This window comes from Antechinus flavipes, chromosome 4, assembly GCF_016432865.1.
Source record: "Antechinus flavipes isolate AdamAnt ecotype Samford, QLD, Australia chromosome 4, AdamAnt_v2, whole genome shotgun sequence".
NCBI lineage: Eukaryota > Metazoa > Chordata > Mammalia > Dasyuromorphia > Dasyuridae > Antechinus > Antechinus flavipes.
Genome location: NC_067401.1, coordinates 210,750,419 through 210,770,287, shown reverse-complemented (window position 1 = coordinate 210,770,287; position 19,869 = coordinate 210,750,419). Strand labels below are relative to the sequence as shown.

The window sequence follows — 19,869 nt, the reverse complement described above, 5'->3', positions numbered from 1 at the left end:
GAAACAAACAATTCAAATATCAGGGAAACTCAATTAGGATTAAACAGTTCTTAGCAGCTGCAATTTATAGGATCAGAGATAATAGAACACAATATTCTAGAAACTGAAGGAGCTAGGACTACAACCAAGTATCACCTACTCAGCAAAATTGAGGATTATACTTCAAAGGAAAAAACATGGTCATTCAATGAAATAAAAATATTTTAGGCTTTATTTATAAGGAGAATACTAGAATTGAACAAAAAAAGTTGATCTTCAATATCAAAACCCAAAAGAAGAATAAACAGTTGTAAAAAGAACAAAAAGCATAAGGGAGTCAATGAAGTTAAACTGTTTATATTCCTACATAAAAAGATGATACTTGTAATGATTAACAATTGTACTACTGGGGCAGCTAGGTGGCACAGTGGATAGAGCACCAGCCCAGAAGTCAGGAGGACCCAAGTTCAAATCTGGTTTCAGACACTTAACATCTCCTAACTCTGTAACCCTGAGCAAGTCACTTAACCTCAATTGCCTCAGCAAAATAAAAATAATAAAAAAAGTACTACTATAAAAATAAAAGGAATACACATAGCTGGAGGGTACAGGTATAAGGTAAATTGAGGGGGGAATAAGTAAAGGATAAAAAAGAGAAGTACAGTGAAGCAGAAGGAAGATATAAGTAAGATGGAATAAATTAATTCCCACAAGGAGGCACAAATAACCTCTTACAGTGGAAATATGGGAGGATAGGTAATGGGCATTGTTTGAATCTTTCTTTCATCAATATTGACCCAAAGATAGATATATATGTATGTATATACGTGTGTATACACACACACACACACACACACACACACACACACAATCAATTGACTGTAGAAAAATATCTTTCTTGACAAGAAAGTAAGAAGGGTAGAGATTAAGTTAAAGTGTAGGTGACAGAAGAGAGGGCAGAGCAGTAGAGATGGTAGATGGAAGCAAAACATTGTTGAGGAGAGAAAAGGTGAAAGGAAAAAGAGGACAAAAGGAGGAAAAATAGCATGGAGGGAAATACACAGTCAATCTAACTGTGAAAGTGAATTGGCTGAATTGTCCCATAAAACAGAAGTGCATAACAGAGTGGATCAAAAACCAGAATTTTAAGTATGTTGTTTATAAGAAACACACTTGAATCAGAGAGATACACACGCAATAAAGATAAAGGGCTAGAACAGAATCTGTTATGTTAAGGTAAAGAAAAAAGCAATTCTATTCCCAAAGTAAAAACAAAACCAATTAGAAGGTACCATAGAAAATGAAATAATATCAGTACTAAATATATATGTACCAAGTGGTATAGCATCCAGATTTTAAAAAAAGTTAAGTGAATTAGGAAGAAATAAAACCAAAAAAAAAAAAAAAGCTCTATTAGTGGGAGACTTCAACAGTTCCCTCTAGAACTTGATAAACCTACCAAATAACTGACGTTAGACATGATAAAACTTTAGAGAAAAGAAAATACAAATTTATACATTATTTAAATATCAATTTATCTCAAACTATATTATAAAGCAATAATCATCAGAACTATTTGGTGGTAAAACTCAAAATAAATACTACAGAATTAGTAAATGCATCTTTTTCAGATCATGATGCAATAAGAATTATATGTAATAAAGGGCCAGGGAAAAATAGACCAAAAATTAATTGGAAACTAAATAATCTGATCCTAAAGAATGAGTGAGTGAAACAACAAATCATAGACACAATCAGTAATTTTATCCAAGAGAATGGCAATAATGAGACAATATACCAAAATTTATAGGATGCAGCCAAAGTAGTTCTTAGGGGAATTTTATGTCTCTAGATGCTTACTTGTATAAAATAGGGAAAGAGAAGATTTAGACATGCAACTAAAAAAGCTAGAAAAAGAATTTAAAACCCCCTAAGTAAATACCAAATTTGAAATTCTGAAAATAAAAAGGGAGACTAATAAAATTGAAAGTAAAAAATTATTGAACTAATAAACAAAACTAAAAGCTGGTTTTATTTTTTAAAAAAATAGATAAACCTGTAGTTAATTTGATTAGAAAAGGAAAGAAGAAAATTAAATTGTTAGTATCAAAAATGAAAAGGGCAAACTTTCCATTAATGAAGAGGAAATTAGAACAATAATTAGGAGCTATTTTGTATGCCAAATAAATATGCCAATAAATATGATAAATGTGAAATGGATAAATATTTACAAAAATATAGATTGTCCAGATTAATAGAGGAGGAAATAAATTACTTGAATAGTCCCATTTTAGAAAAAGAAATTGAACCAGCTATTAATCAACTCCATAAGAAAAAAATCTCTAGTGCCAGATGGATTTACATGTGAATTCTACCAAACATTTAAAGGACAATTAATTCCAATATTATGCAAAATATATGGGAAAAAAGGGAAAGAAGGAATCCTACTAAATTTTTTTATTATGTGGATATGGGGCTGATAACTAAACCACGTAGGGTCAAAAGAGAGAAAGAAAATTATAGGTGATTTTCTCTAATGAATATTGATGCAAAAATCTTAAATAAAATATTAGCAAAGAAATTGCAGCAAGTTATCCCCAAGATAATATACCACAATAAAGTATAAATATACCAGGAATGCAGGGCTGGTTCAATAATAGGAAAACTATTAGCATAATTGACTATATCAGTAACTAATAATAGATTAAGAAAAAGCATTTGACAAAAGCCAACACCCATTCCTATTAAAAACACTAGAGAGTATAGGATAATGATCAATAGCATCTATTTAAAGCCATCAGCAAGCATCCTATGTAATGGAGATAACCTAGAATCATTCCCAATAACATCAGGGGTGAAACAAGGTTTCCCACTATTACCATTACTATTCAATATTGTATTAGAGATGTTGGCTCTGGCAATAAGAGAAGAAAAAGGGATTAGAGGAATTAGAGTAAATAATGAGGAACCCAAATTATCACTCTTTGCAGATGATATGATGGTATACTTAGAGAACCCTAGAGAATCAACTAAAAAACTACTAGAAACAATTCAAAACTTTAGCAAAGTTGCAGGATACAAAATAAATCCACATAAATCATTAGTATTTTTATATATTACCAACAAAGTCCAGAAGCAAAAGATACAAAGAGAAATTCCACTTAAGATAACTATAGAAAATATAAAATAATTGGGAGTCTATCTGCCAAGGCAAAGGAGCTATATGAACACAATTACAAAATACTTTCCACAAAATAAAGTCAGACATAATATCTTGGGAAAATATTAAGTGTTCATGGGTAGGATGAGCTAATAGAATAAAAAAGGTATTTAAATTTTTAAATTAATTTTTAGCTAATTATATTTTATATAATTTATTTATATATAAAATATATAATATTTATAATATATTATATATTATATATAATTAATTGATAATTAAAATCAAAATTTGATTAATAAAAATATTAATTTGAAATACATTAATCTACTTTTTCAGTGCTATAGCAATCAAACTCCCAAGAAATTTTACAGAGCTAGAAAAAATAATAACAAAATTCATCTGGAAGAATAAAAGGTCAAGAATTTCAAGGGAATTAATGGGGTAAAAAGCACACTATACTAAACCTAAAACTATATTATAAAGCATCAGTCATCAAAACCATTTGATATTGGTTAAGAAATAGAGTAGTTGATCAGTGAAATAAGTTAGGTTTACAGGACAAAATAGTCAATGACTATAGTAATCTAGTGTTTGACAGACCCAAAGACGCCCAACTTTTGGGATAAGAACTCATTATTTGACAAAAACTGGTAGGAAAATTGGAAACTAACATGGCAGAAACTAAGCATTGACCTACAACTAACACCATATACCAAGATAAGATCAAAATGGATTCATGATTTAGATAAAGAGTCATATTATAAGCAAAATAGAAGAACAAAGGATACCTCCTAGATCTGTGGAGAAAGAAGGAATTTTTGACCAAAGAAGAATTGGAGTTATTGAATTTTGATTGAATTATTGAATACAAAATAGATAATTTTGACTATATTAAGTTAAAAAATTCTTTGGAAATAAAGCCAATGCAGACAAGATTAGAATGGAACTAATAAATTAGGGAAAAAATTTATATTCAAGGATTCTGATAAAGATCTCATTTCTAAAATATATTAAGAATTGACTCAAATTTATAAGAATTCAAGGCATTCTCTAATTTTTAAATAGTCAAAAGATATGAACAGATGATTTTCAAGTGAACAAATTGAAACTATTTCTAATCATATGAAAAGGTGCTCTAAATGACTATTGATCAGAGAAATACAAATTAAGACAACTCTGACGTACTACTATATACTTCACAGATTAGCTAAGATGACAAGAAAAGATAATGATGAATATTGGAGGGGATGCAGGAAAACTGAGACACATATGTTGTTGGTGGAATTATAAATTGGTTAACCATTCTGGAGAGCAATTTGGAACTATGCCCAAAAGGCTACTAAACTGTGCATACCCTTTGATCCAGCAGTGTTTCTACTGGGTTTGTATCCCAAAGAGATCATAAAGGAGAAAAAGGGACCTACATGTGCAAAAATGTTTGTAGCAGCCCTCTTTATAGTGACAAGAAACTGGAAACTTGAGTGGATGTCCATCAGTTGGAGATAGACTGAATAAGTTATGGTATATTAATGTAATAGAATATTATTGTTCTATAAGATATAATCAGCAAGATGATTTCAGAGAAGCATGGAGAGACTTACATGAACTGATGATAAGTGAAGTGAGCAGAACTAGGAGATCATTGCACATGGCAACAAAATTAAATGATGATAAATTCTGATGGACATGGTTCTTTTCAACAATGAGATGATTCAGGCCAGTTCCAATGATCTTATGATGAAAAGAACCATTTCCACCCAAAGAGAGGACTATATGGACTGAGTTTAGACCACAACATGGTATTTTCACTTTTTTGTTACTCTTTGCTTGCATTTTGTTTTCTTTCTCATTCTTTCCCTTTTTGATCTGATATTTCTTGTGCAGCACAATAATTGTGGAAAGATATATATATACATATATATATATATATATACATATATATATATATATATATATATATATATATATACATGTGAGAAGAGCTGAGTCATTCATTTATGATCATTGAATAATGTTGCTGAAACTGTGCACAATTTTTTTTCTTTTTCTGCTCATTTCATTTTCCATCAGTTTGTACAAGGCTTTTTTGAAACTTGTCTATTCAACATATTATTAGATATTAGTATGCCATTATGCTTATATACAACAGTCTGTCTTGCTCTTCCCCAATTGATGAATATCTGTCAAATTTCCACTACTTTGCCACCATGAAAAGGCCTACTATAAATATTTTTTTACATGTAGGTCCTTTCTCCCTTTTTATGATCCTGTTGGGATACAGACTTAATAGTGGTATTGCTAGATCAAAGGGTATGTACAATTTTACAGCCCTTTGGAAATAATTCCAAATTACTCTCAAGAATGATTAAATTAGTTCAGAAGTCCAACAACAATTCCTCAATGACCTAATTTTCCCACATCCTCTCCAACATTTATCATTTGTCATATTATCCATTCCAACAGATGCAAGGTATTACCTCAAAGTTGCTTTAATTTGTGTTTCTCTAATCAAATGTGAGTTAGAGCATTCTTTCATGTGCCGATATTTCTTTGCTTTGATTTCTTCATCTGAAAACTTCCAGTTCATATATTTTAACCATTTATCAATTGGGGAATAGCTTGTATTCTTATAAATTTGACTCAGTTCTCTGCTATGTATTTGAGAAAAAAGGCCTTTATCTGAAACATTTGCTGTGTGTGTGTGTGTGTGTGTGTGTGTGTATGTGTAGTTTTAACACATATTGAATTGCTTGCTATATTGGGGAGAGAGTGGGAGAGAAGAAGAAAGAAAAGAGAGTTTGGAACACAAAGTTATGCACGGGTGAATATTGAAAATTATCTATACATATGTTTTGAAAACCAAAAGATTTAATTAAAAAAAAACTATTTGGTGCTGGCTAAGAAATAGAGTGGTGCATCACTGGACTAGATTAGATTGGACTAATGATCACATATCCTAGTGTTTGATAAACCCAAAGATCCTAGCCTTTGGAATTAAAAATCACTATTTGACAAAACTGCTGGGAAAATGAAAACAATAAGATACTAACGGGTATAGACCAAAATTTCATAGCATATACAAAATAAAGTCTAAATGAGTACATGATTTAGACATAAAGGGGATCCCCCAAGCAAATTAGAAGAATAAGGAATAGTCTATTTTTCAGATCTATGGAGAATGAAATAATTCATTGTCTATAGCAAGAGACAGAGAGAACATTACAAAATGTAAACTAGAAACTTTTACTATATGAAATTAAAAATGTTTTGCACAAATAAAACTGATACAATAAAGATTAGAAGGAAATCAGAAAACTAGGGGAGAAATCTCTACAGCAAATGTTTCAGATAAAGGCCTTTTTTCTCAAATACATAGCAGAGAACTGAGTCAAATTTATAAGAATACAAGCTATTCCCCAATTGATAAATGGTTAAAATATATGAACTGGAAGTTTTCAAATGAAGAAATCAAAGCAAAGAAATATCGGCACATGAAAGAATGCTCTAACTCACATTTGATTAGAGAAACACAAATTAAAGCAACTTTGAGGTAATACCTTACATCTGTTGGAATGGATAATATGACAAATGATAAATGTTGGAGAGGATGTGGGAAAATTAGGTCATTGAGGAATTGTTGTTGGACTTCTGAACTAATTTAATCATTCTTGAGAGTAATTTGGAATTATTTCCAAAGGGCTGTAAAATTGTACATACCCTTTGATCTAGCAATACCACTATTAAGTCTGTATCCCAACGGGATCATAAAAAGGGAGAAAGGACCTACATGTAAAAAATATTTATAGTAGGCCTTTTCATGGTGGCAAAGTAGTGGAAATTTGACAGATATTCATCAATTGGGGAAGAGCAAGACAGACTGTTGTATATAAGCATAATGGCATACTAATATCTAATAATATGTTGAATAGACAAGTTTCAAAAAAGCCTTGTACAAACTGATGGAAAATGAAATGAGCAGAAAAAGAAAAAAAATTGTGCACAGTTTCAGCAACATTATTCAATGATCATAAATGAATGACTCAGCTCTTCTCACCAACACATTGATCCAGAATAAATACAAAGGACTTAGGAACAAAAGTGCTATCCACATCTAGAAAAAGAACACATGTACCTTGAATGCAGATAGAAGCATACTTTTTTCTTTTTTGTTTTTTTCCTTTTGATCTGTTTCTTCTTTTAAAACAATTAGCAATGATAGCACAAGTATAACTTGTCAAATTACCTATCATTTTCAGAATAAGGGAGAGGAAAGATGGAGGGATAAAATTGCAACTTAAAATCTTGTAAAAATGTGCTAAAATATCTTCACATGTAATCAGGAAAATTATTTTTAAAACATCTTAAAGAAAAAGTGAAAAGGCAAAATGACTGTGAGATGAGGAAGTAAGGAAAGGTAAAAGGAAAGGTATAGCCAATTGAAGTCAGAATTCCAGAGAATAATAGACATTTTCCTAAATGGCAATACAACTAAAAGAAAAAAAAGCAGAAAATGAGAAATATGAGGGACCTCTTCAAGAATATTAGAGATGTTAAGGGAATCTTTCATGCAAAAATGGGAATGATAAATGGCAAAAATGATTTGGACTTAACATAAGTGGAAGAGATTAAGGAGTGCCAAGAATACACAAAAGAACGATACAAGAAACATCTTAACATCACTGATAACCATAGTAGTGATCTAGAGCCAGACATCCTGGAGAATAAAGTCAAGTAAACCTTAGGAAACAACGTAACAATAAGACTAGTGGAATTCCAACCTTAAAAATCCTAAAAGATGTTGCTGTTAAAGCGTTACATTCTATCCCAGCAAATGTGGAAAGTCAGTAGGGACCACTGGATTGGAATAATCAGTTTATGTCCCAATTCTAAAAAAGAGCAGTTATAAAAAATGTTCAAATTACTGAACAGTTGCACTCATTTTGCACATCAGCAAGATTGTTCTTAAGACTTTTCAAGTTAGATTTCAACAATATGTGAACTGAAAATTACCAAGAGAGCAGGGTACTTTTCTACAAAGTAAAAGAGCTAGAGATCAAATTGCCAACATTTGCTGAATTATGAAAAAGGCAAGGTAGTTCCAGAAAATATCTACTTCTATTTCACTGACTACACTAAAACTTTGACTGTGTGGATCACAACAAAATATGGGAAGTTCTCAAAGAGATAGGAATATCAGATCATCTTACTTGTCTCTGGAGGAATGTAAGTCAAAAAGCCACAGCTAGAACAGAATATGGAACAATTTATTGGTTTAAGATTGGAAAAGAAGCATGATAAGACTGTATGTTGTCATCTAATTTTACTTATATGCAGTGTACATCATGCAAAATACTAGCCTGGATGAATCAAAAGCTGGAATTAAGGTTGCTGGGAAAAATGTTAACAATCTTAACAATATAACAAATATACAATATACAAATGATAACAGTCTGTTGGCAGAAAATGAAGAGAAATTAAGAAGTTTCTTGATGACAGTTAAAGAGGAGAGTATAAAAGCTGACTTGAAGCTTAACATCAAAAACAAAAACTAAGAACTTGGCAATTGGTTGATTCAATTCCTGCAAAAAGAGGAAGAAGAAATGTAAGTAATGTCAGATTTTATATTCTTGGCCTTAAAGTCACTGCAAATGGTGACCATACTCATAAAGTTAGAAAGTACTTGTTTGTTTTTTTTTTTAAGAAAATCTATGGCAGATTTGGACACTAAAAATCAGAGGTGTCACCTTGCTGACAAAGGTCTGCATAGAAAAAAGCTGTGTTTTTTTTTTCCATAGGAAAGTATAGCATGGATGGACTATAAGGAAAGCTGAGTGATACAGAATTAATGTTCCAAATTGTGATCCTGCAAAGACTTTTGAGAGATAAAGAATTTGGAGATAAAATCAATCACTAAAAGAAATTAATTCAGACCCCTCATTGAAAGAACAAATACCAAAGCTGAAGCTTAAATATTTTCACCATATAACGAGAATATATATGATTCATTGAAAGGGAAGAAGGGACTCATTTGAAAAGACCCTGGGAAAGATTGAAGACAAAAGAAGAAAATGGTAGTGAATGAGATGGATACATAGTGTTATAGAAATAATAAACATGAAGTTGAACAGACTTTGGAAGATAATAGAGGATAGAAGGACCTAGAATGCTATGGTCCATGGGGTCAGAAGAGTTGAACTTGACTGAAAAATAAGTGGTGCATTAACCTATTTGTTGATAGGGGACATACAAACACAAAATAAGAAAGTGATTTTTCATAATAAATAATAGAATATGTAGCCCAAGGAATTATTAAATATGTAGAATAAATAAGAATCTCATAAATTTCTATGAATATATCTTTATTATGTGTGAGACAGTCTGATAAATTGGATAGATGGCTGAATTTAGTGTCTGGGAAACCTTAGATTCTAATCGTGCTTCTCACATATATTATCCATTTTATCCTGAATAAATCATATAACCATTCAATGTCCCAGGGAACTTTAAGATTGTAAGTTACATCCTCCTTCTCCATGACAAATTAATATAGGACTCAAATAGGAGAATATAGTACAATGAAATGAATGATAAATTTGGAGTCAGGAACTTTGGGTTCAAATTCAGCTGCTACTTAATTCCTTTGTGACCTGATGTATTAGTTTCCTCATCTATAAAATGAAGGGGTTAAGACTACTTGGTCTCTGAGGCCTTTTCTACCTCTAAAACTCTGATTCCATAAATGGAAGCAACAATTAAACATAAAGTTTTTAAAATGGAAAATAATAAGCAAGCTCTGAAGTTTGGGAAAGGTTTACTAGTGTTATTTTCCACATTAAGAGTTATCTATATGGATAAGATTTGGAAAAAAACAAAATTGGGAAAAATCATACTACACATAATTGCATTTTTTAAAAATCCAAACTCACTAAATAACATGGAAAATAGAAAATTACTTTTATAAATTCATCTTCTGGACTGAAAATCTCACAAAGATCCCTCTTTTTTGGGTTGTTTTCTCTTCGTGAAATGCTTCAGATTTTGATGTGTTCTTATATATGCCTTTTTTGTTATATAAGTCCCAATAAGCTTTACCATAAGGAAGAGGCAGCATTTATCTTTGTCATAAGTAAAATACAAGCAAGGGCTTAGAGATGCGCAGGATTCTTGGCTCAGTAAGAAGATGGATGAAATTTAGTTTTTTACTGATAGTAAAAATCCAAAGATCTTTTATCATGCTCTGAAAGATATTTATGAGTCCAAAACCTGTGGCACAGCTCAACTACTCAGTGCTGATGGGGCTGCTTTAATTAATGATAAAGACATAATGGCTAAAATACTTCCATAATGTTCTCAACAGACTTATCAATCAATGCTGAAGCCATTGATTATTTACCTCAGGTTGAAATCTCTGTGAGCAAATTTCCAACTGAAAAAAAGTTTTAAAATATCATTACTCTCCCTTCTTGTGACAAAGCACCTATTGTTGATTCTATTACAACTCAGATTTACAAGGTGCAGGATCTGTTGCTCATACAAAAGCTAATTGAAAATTTTGGGGTTATATGTCAAGAGGAAATTATCTCTCAGGTGTTCAAGGATGCTTCTATGGTCCATGTCTATAAAAATAAAGGAAATAGATTTCCCTGTAACACTTGCAGGGGGCAGGAGTGAAAGATCACTCTTTCTGGCAAGATTCTTGCAGAGTTCTCCTTAATGGAGCTGATTCTTCACCTGGAAGATAATCTGAGAATCAGTATGGCTTCAGAACGGGCTAAGAAAGAGTTGTGTTGTCCAACAATTCCAGGAAATGCCAGGAACAGAATGGATGTCTGTATACAACATTTGCCAATCTAATCAAGGTTTTTGATACTGTCAAGGTTTATAGAAAATTATATCAAAATTTGGTTGTTTGGAGCAGTTCATCAGTGTTGCAGTTCATTATCATGGTAATGTCTTTTCTTGTGTTCTGAATAATGGATGATGCTCTCACATTTTTCAGTCTCTGTACTTGCTCCTATGCTTTTTAGCATGACATTTTCAACTGTGCTGTCAGACACATTAAATGAGGACAAAGATGGAAGGTCAATTACCGTATTGATGGTAGAATATTTAACTTGAAAAGAGTTACAAGTCAAGACTAAAGTAGAAGGAGATTTGGGTCATGATTTTTTATTTGCAGATGATTATGCATTCAACGCAGCCTCTGAAACTGAGATACAACAAAGTATGGGTCGATTCTCTCCTGCTTGTGCTAATTTTGGCCTAATAATTAACACCAAGAAAATCTAGGGACTCCATCAGTCAGCATCACACCATCCATACATAGAACCATTGGTTATAGCAAATAGAGAATTTTTGAATATTATGGATAAGTTCACTTACCTTAGCATTATACTTTTCAGGGGTATACTCATTGACAATGGGATTGACACACACATTGCCAAGCTAATTCAGTGTTTGGGAGGCTCCAGGGGAAAGTGTGGAAAAGAAGAGGAATAGTATTAGACTGACTATAAAACTAAAGGTGTTAGGCCAACCTCATTATTGTATGCCTGTGAAGCTTGGGAAGTATATTAATGCCATTCCAGGAAATTGAATTGCTTCCATTTGAATTATCTTAGGAATATTCTGAAGCTCATCTGGCAGGATAAGGTACCAGACAATGAGGTTCATTCTTGAATTAAATTGCCAAACATTCAAACTCTTCTGCAAAGAACACAATTCCAATGAACTAGTCACATTGGTTGAATGCCAAACATATGCTTGCCATAAAACTCTTTTATGGAGAACTCACCTTAGGCAAGAGCTCATGTGGTGGTCAGAAGAAGCAATAAATGGACTTTTTCAAGATATCTCTGAAAAACTTTAGAACTGATTACATGATATGGAAGATACTGGCATTATACTGCCCAGCATTGCATATCCTCATCAAAGAAGGTACTATGCTCTATGAGCATTGAATTGAAGTACTTTAAAAGAAATGTGAGTTGTACAAATTTAAAGAATTTGCTCATATGTTCACATGGACTATTTGTGCCCAACCTATGGTAGAGCATTCTAAACTTGTCTTGGCTGATCAGTCACAACAGGACACTCTTAACTTGACTCCTACATAGTAATGTCATTTTGGTCCTCCTTTACAATAAAAGTCAATAACCAACCAGTAAACCAAATCCCAAGTGATTGCTAATGAATAATCAACCAAACATCAAAGTTAACAACTATTTGGCATGTGCTAAAATTTGTTTAAAAAAAAAACATTGCTAGCAAAGTGTTTATGAAATAAAAAGATTGAAGTGATTTGAAAGTTATCCTCAACAGTATTTTCAGCACTGTAACAGTTGGGCATTATTATGTCAGTGGATATCCTGTGCCCCAGCCCATTGGGGCAAACAAAATTATAGGCTGCTGAGACGCTCCTGCAGCCAAATGGGCACTGGTTAGCCAAGGTGCCCTTTTGGCCTACATGCCTCTTCACTCTGGGCCTAAAGCCCCAAGGAGGGATCTCCTTTTCCAAATTGGCCTACCAGTGGAGGACGTGGGGACCTGTGGACTAACAGGGAAGGTCCAGGTGGTCTCCCTTGAAAACCTCTTCCAAATCACTCAGGACAGGATCAGAAGGTCTGACTAGAACTGGAATTTCTGAAGGCCATTGCCAGAGATATTTGGAATCCTCACAATTTACTCACTTAGTGAGAAGAGGCCCGTGAAGAAAGAGAACTCCTTGGTAACCATAGGTTCCCTAAGATTTTCCTGGACCAAGATGTGTGAGCTGGAAGTTTTCTAAAGTATGGTGTCACCATGGCCATTCATAATTTGGGTTGAGAGTTGTGTAGGCATAGCCACCAGGCCCTTTTGGACCCCAAACTACAGGGAGAAGCAGTAGGCAGATAGACATCTAACAGTCAACTGGCCATGAAGGCAATTTGAAGTTATGAAGACATTTCACCTTTTGAATTTTCTCTGGAAGGAAGCTATTTTGATTGTAAATAACCTGAGTGTGTAGCAACGATACTCTTACAAAAGAAAGTGAAAATTTCCAAGTGTTCTAAGGAAAAATCCTGGTAGAGAATATTCTTTAAGCTCATCTGCAGGGGTAGTTATGTGTCCAGGTTGAACACCTAGCTCCAGTAAGAGCTTCACCAAAAGTTCAGGAACTTGAGACAACTGAATTTGAGGACATTCCTTGGTGCTGGTATCACTCATCTGGCTCACTGTTGTTGAATGATCAGACCAAATGATTTCTTGCTTTATAGAAGAGAAATTGAAAGGCATGAATCCTTGAAGGATGAATCACAAACTAGTAACCTGTGTGGAGGAAGTTGATGGACATTTTTCCACTGAAAAGAACTGGAGTAACTACCAATGATCACATCTCTGTCATATCCCGCGTAGTTCTCCACAATTAACCACAACGTGCTGACAAAGCAGTGAGTTCAATGTCTTGCACATGATCATTACTTAAGGAATTACTTAAGGAGAGGGTTTTTTAATTGAATTTGCTGTTGAATTGATTGTAGAGGATGGATTAAATGGTCTCTGAATTCCCTTTTAATAGATCTATGATCCTGTAACCTGTGAGGTACTACTGAGCTAATTAGTTCTCTATAAGAGATTGGATAAAATAATGGGATTCACTTTGATAAATATTTTTTGATCCCTTGATTCATAGATAGATAGATAGATCAATATACACTGGTCCCATGTTATGGAGGGGGATAGTATATTTATATATGTATATATACATTTTTAAGGGAGAGATTAAATTTTATTTGCGTTTTAATCAAATGTAATAGGAGAAGTTTTAGGATTTGGGTGGAGTGAAGCCTCTGAGCACACAAAGGAAGGAATACCCATTGGTGGAAATGAAAGGAAATATTAAAGGAAGTTAATGAAAAGGTTGACCTGGTGGGGACATTAAAGGGGTAGTTCAAGGTAGTAGTAGTCAGAGATGTAAGAAATTATGATCTTGAAGTGTCAGGAAATCGTGTCTTTATATAAATTTTGTTCTGCCTCTCTGAACCTGGTGAGTTTTTGTTGTTGTAGGATATTGGCCCCATGGTGGAAAAAGCTTCATGATTGGGGATGGGGAAACATAAAGGGTTCAAAACTATGGCTTAGATGTCTTATATATAGAGGACCTGCTGTATATAACAGGTGACAAGTGAAATCAGCTTGTGTGTTTTTCAGAGTGGTATCATAAAATAAAGAACCTAATGAGTACTTCGTTCAACGACAAGCATCAGATCCCTAGAGGAAAAGGGAATTACTCCGTGGGATGCATAGACTTGATGTTCGACTTCAGTGTTAAGGTAAGGTCTTGGAATTGAAAAATTATTCATGTTTTACTTGGCAACTCTTCTATCAAGTAACCTTTTTACTAGTTCATTGATCCTCCAGGACTGATAAACTCCAAGGAAAAGCCCATTGTTGTTTGTCCTTCATTCTTGAAGAAGATCAGGACATCAGGGAGGTGACACCATATCATGCAAGTGAATTGGATTTAAGTGAGGGAGGGCTATGCAAAGTCATCTACCTCAAGTTTCCCTCTGGAGACATCTGGCTCCAGTGGCAAGATATGGATGAAGATTGGAGATGCAATGGGAGACTTTGGCTTTTTTTAAACTATGATCTTCAACAGGTCTCAATTTGACTCAGTAATAGGTAGCAATTCTTCCTCTTTCACTTAGTCATGTAGTCCAAATTGGGGCCAGGGGGATATATGTAAATAAATAAATCTCTGAGGGGAAAATTCTCAGGGTTTTTGGCCCAAACAGAAATGATTGCTATTTACATTTCAATCTGAGTCAATCAGGACAATCCAAACAATGACCAAATGGGCCTTGATCTGAAACCTATTGGTGGCCATTGATTTTGGTTTAAGGCAGAGGTCATTGAAACTATAGTCAAAGAAACAAGTTCAAATTCTGGTCTTGCTAATGACTACCTGTGTGATTTTGGCAAAAATGCTTTCACCGTGCTGAAGCCTCAGTTTTCTCATCTGTAAAATGATCTAGATGGCCTTCAATATCCCTTTTCAACTTGAATATTGATTGTTTCCTTTAGGCACCTGATATTTTTATTAAAAAGTTAATATTAAACATTAATACAAATTAGTAATTATTTATCTATACTTACAGACATTAAATTTAATGCTTAAAGTAGGGGCAGCTAGATGGTACAGTGTAGATAGACAAGTGCAAAGACCTGGAATCAGAAAGATCCTTCCTCAAAGATTAGTAGTTGTATGGGCAAGTCACAACTCTTATTTGCCTCAATTTCATCACTGTAAAATGGAGAAAAGACTACATCCTGAGGTGGTTGTAAGTATCAAATGAGATAATATTTATAAAGCAGTTAGCACAATGCCTGGCACACAGCTACACTGATAGCTTACATACATACTAGCTATTATTATGAAGTATTCTGGCACCATTTTAGCCGCTCTAAGTCCCCAGCACATTGATTAGTGGTTCTATACTTTTCCATATGCATTCCAATGTATTTCCAAGGCATACTCCATTCTTTCAGTTTGCTTTTTCACTTTGAATTATTTTTTGGTGGGCTTTCAAAATTTGTTTATAATTCTCATACTTTGTCAGTCTTAATATTCTTATATTCTTCTGTTCCAGTAGCTTTATTCCTTTTTCCTTCCCTTACAGGGCAGTTTACTGCGTCTCTATTATCCTTCCCGTGATTCCCAAGATGATGAATATCGCAGCACTTTATGGATCCCCAGTAAAGAATATTTTCTAGGTCTTAGTAAATTTCTTGGACTGCACAAGCTCGTGGGCAAATTCATCACCCACTACTATAGTAAGATTTGTTGGTTTTACATTCTTTTTATGCCCTTTCTCCTTTTCTTTTCCTTCTCCACTCCCATCCTATTCCCAATAGATATAGGAAAGCCTGAAAAACTGGCTTATCTGTCTTGTTATTACCTATCAGGTCAACAAAAGTTTCTATCAGTCAAAAAGCAAGCAAGTTTCCAGATCTGAAAATGTCATATCTAAATATTTCATATGATCATTTCTTTATAATTAGGAAAGATCTCACCCTCCCCACTTTTTCTTCATACTCCTTCATTATACAGCAGAGAAAAGTGAGGTTCATAAACATTCCCTTTTCTAAAGTTCTAAGATTTGAGGACATCCCAAAATATCTGGATGTTAAAGGAGTTCTTTTTTCATAATAGCTTCTTATTTTTTCAAAATAATGCAAAAGATAGTTTTCAATATTCGCCCTTGTAAAATCTTGTGTTCCAAATTTTTCTCCCTCCCTTTCCTCTTCCCTAGACAATGAGTAATATAGATTAAACAATTCTTCTAAACATATTTCCACATTTATCCTGCTGCATAAGAAAATTCAGATGAAAAAGGGAAAAAATGAGAGAAAAAACAAACAAACAAACAAGAAAACACTAAACAACAAAAAGGTGAAAATACTATGTTGTGATCCACATTCAGTCCCCATAGTTATTTCTCTGGATGCAGATGGCTCTCTCCATCACAAGTCATCTGGAATTAACTTGAATCACCTCATTAAATGAATTCCAGTATTGCCAAAAAAAAATTAGTTTTTCTTTCTTTCTCTATCAAAGCTACATTTGTCCTACCATTAGAGAGGCAGCATGAGAAAAGAGGGTAAAGTGTAGTGATAGACAAAGGAAGATGACTTAGGATCTTGGATATTTTGTATCTAATTCTGTAAGCTACCTTTGTAGTAGAGATATAAAAGATATTGCCAGGGTGATCTACTGCAAAGTCTTTTTCAATTTCCCTCCAGCCTCATTTACTAAATTTATGGAAAATGAATATGTTGCATTAAATGCTCTCTGTGCTCTCTCCCAGCTCTAAGACCTAGGAAACTTTTATTCATTTTCACCATAAAGTTAAAAGGGAGGTTAATGAGATAATGTTTGTAAAACACTACTTGCAAATGTCAGTTATTAGTATTATCCAGTCTTTTTATATTGTCCAATTTTACTATGACAATCTTTTTTTTTTAACCTAACTTTATCATCTATTTTGGGGGTTGGAGGCAACAGGAAGTATGACTTCAGTGGTATAAGAAATTCACAGTGAAGAAAGTTGTTTTTATCAATGCTGATTGATATGCCTATAAGCAGGTTTTATAGATGTGTATAATTTAGAGCATTATCTGGGCATTAAAGGATTAAGTAACTTGTACAAGACCATACAGGGACAAATGTATATGAGGCATGATTTGAACATGGCCTTCTTAACTCCAAAATTTATTAAGTATCCATTTGATACATTTCCTTCTAATCTAGTCAAAACATTTCTTGTTGAGTTGATATTAATCACGTTCTCAGATCTTCACACTCTTGATTGCCACCTCCAGCACTTTAAAAATACTTTTCAAATTAAATTTTATTTTGGAGTTCTTTAGAAATTAAAAAATCACAAAAAATAAACATATAACTTATTTGGAAGTATAACAGAATGGCTTATTTCTTCAAACTATCACTCCAAAACTTCATAAAAGTAAATGATGTGCTAGATTTAGTTACAGCTGAGTACATGAGATAAAAAGACCCCAACCAAGGTTTTAAAAAAGAAACAACTCATAAAAAGTATCAGAGATGTATTCTAATACTAAAAATTTCCATCCACTCTATGCCCAGGTATGGTGAGCACATGAAAACTGTGACTTTAGGATTCAACTATAAAAATCTCCCATGACTAACTCATCTGATTTCGCACCTCCCACCTGACAAAAAACAACAGGCACTGATTTTGCCCAATCAGGCAAAGGAATAGGAACATTTGTGGAAGGAGGGTATAAAAGACTAGAGCTGTGCCCTGAGCTATGAGAAAAAATAATGCTCTAGAGAAAAGGGATCCTAAGCCTAGTTGAGACCACTCTATTCCCTCTGTAGTTTGTTTGCTGTGGTCAAGACCCAAGCCTACCAAAACAAGGAAGTATCTTGACCAGAAAGTCTGTGTATTCACTGAAGGCTGAAGTGCCAAAGAGTGAAGATAGAACCCAGAGGGGATTGTTAAGGAATCCATTCAAGAAAGAGATCAAAAGGTCAAAAGTTTGAGAGAGAAAGCCTAAATAAAAACCTCACAAGCAGATAAAATTAAGGACGATCATAAAAATGGAAGAGTGAAACCTCAAAGAGAAACCAAAGCACATTAAGAATTATAACACAAGGAATCTTAAAGTTTAATAAAGTACCTGGCACATAGTAGGTGCTTATTGAGTCACTGATCCCAAAATCAGTTAATAAAGATCAAATCTTCTGGAGAGCATGAGACAAAATAATGTTTTAAAAAGCAACAATACAGATTTTTAAATCTCATATTCTTTTTCTGCACTTGAGACTTTGCAAAATCACTTTCACAATGATGACTTAAAATACTCATATAGTTCTGAAATCTCAGTGGGTTTTCCTTCCAACGATGCATATTTCAACCATTACATGCCTGTCTGTTCATATTCAATATAATTCTAATCTATAGACTCCCACAAATTTATCATAGAGTGTCCAACCAGCGTGCTATCAACCTTTCTCCGTTTTTCTTGACATTGTGAAACAGAGCCACAAAAATCACTGGTGCCACCTGGGATATCTGTCATTTATCCCTTGCTCTCACTAAGCCATTTTAAAAATTCACTTGTAGACCTTTTTGACACCATCTTTTTGCATTACTTTTCCTATAATTCCTTATCTATACTGTATTCTACACATATCATATCATTAAATCTCTATTATGACAATCCTGAGTAGTATTTCAACTAAATATTAGTTCTATTTTATAATTGAGAAAACTGAAAACATTTTAACTAGTATTATGGAGCATAGGCTATGTGTTTCTAGTGACAAGCATGGTGTCTTACTATGGTGAAGAATCTTTTATTTTCAAGGATGTTAGAGTTAAAAAGTGACACAACATGAATACAATGAGTCATATTGAAATACAAACAAGCACAATAGAAGTAGACTATTGATATGAACCAAAAAAAAAAAATACTAGGATGAATTATTGCAGGAATATTTGTGAATGGTAAACATACATATAGGGGACCTCTGTTTTATGGTTTTCCCTCTATGGTTTGGTCAAAACTTATAAATAATAACTGTAGCACATACATAGTTTCTAGAGCAACTCTCCCAATCCACACTGCTAAATCTGGTGAGCAAAGCAGTCTTGCTTTGGGAAAATTTTGCCTTCTCTTTCTCCCACTCTCATCCTCATTGAAAAAGAAAAATAATGGTCAGTCTTCCATAGAAAACTTACCTTTGAATCTAGTAAAAAAAACATTTTAATGATTAATAATGTGACTTCTGCAAAGAATACAAGATTTAGTTCTTTTGCATGTCTATGAAAAGTCCCTTATTTCTGGGTTTATATTAATCATAGAGAAAAAAGCATCAACAGACATAATTTTGCTAAAGAAAGAAAAATTAAATCAGTGATCACTTTTTTATAGTAAAATTGAAGTAACTATTATACTTTATGGTCTTACTTTATTATGTTTTTAGGTTCAGTGACAGCTCCTGCAAATTGGGATGCTCCTTTGAAGAATGGAGAAAAATATCCACTGATTATTTTTTCTCATGGACTCGGAGCATTCAGGTAATATTTGGGGATATAATCTGGCATCTTTTAAGAGCAACCATTTTCTTCTTTCTCCTCATAAAAGAGAGTAGCAAGGTCTTAAGCTCAGTGCTTAAGTAATCACTTACCACTGGATTA

The 19,869-nt window shown here is 33.3% G+C and overlaps 1 protein-coding gene across 2 annotated transcripts in view; it reads left to right on the top strand.

Moving 5' to 3' along the window:
- Positions 1–19,869, top strand: part of PLA2G7 (phospholipase A2 group VII) — a 73,928-nt gene that overhangs the window by 33,746 nt on the left and 20,313 nt on the right. The window contains exons 1-4 of one of the 2 annotated variants that reach the window (XM_051997097.1): positions 12,566–13,572; positions 14,333–14,454; positions 15,805–15,958; positions 19,656–19,749. In XM_051997097.1, the coding sequence (XP_051853057.1) occupies positions 14,359–14,454; positions 15,805–15,958; positions 19,656–19,749 (344 nt within the window). In that variant the 5' untranslated portion in view covers positions 12,566–13,572; positions 14,333–14,358. Of the gene's footprint in view, positions 1–12,565; positions 13,573–14,332; positions 14,455–15,804; positions 15,959–19,655; positions 19,750–19,869 lie in introns of those variants that run through there. The other variant, XM_051997096.1, reaches the window with a different exon arrangement.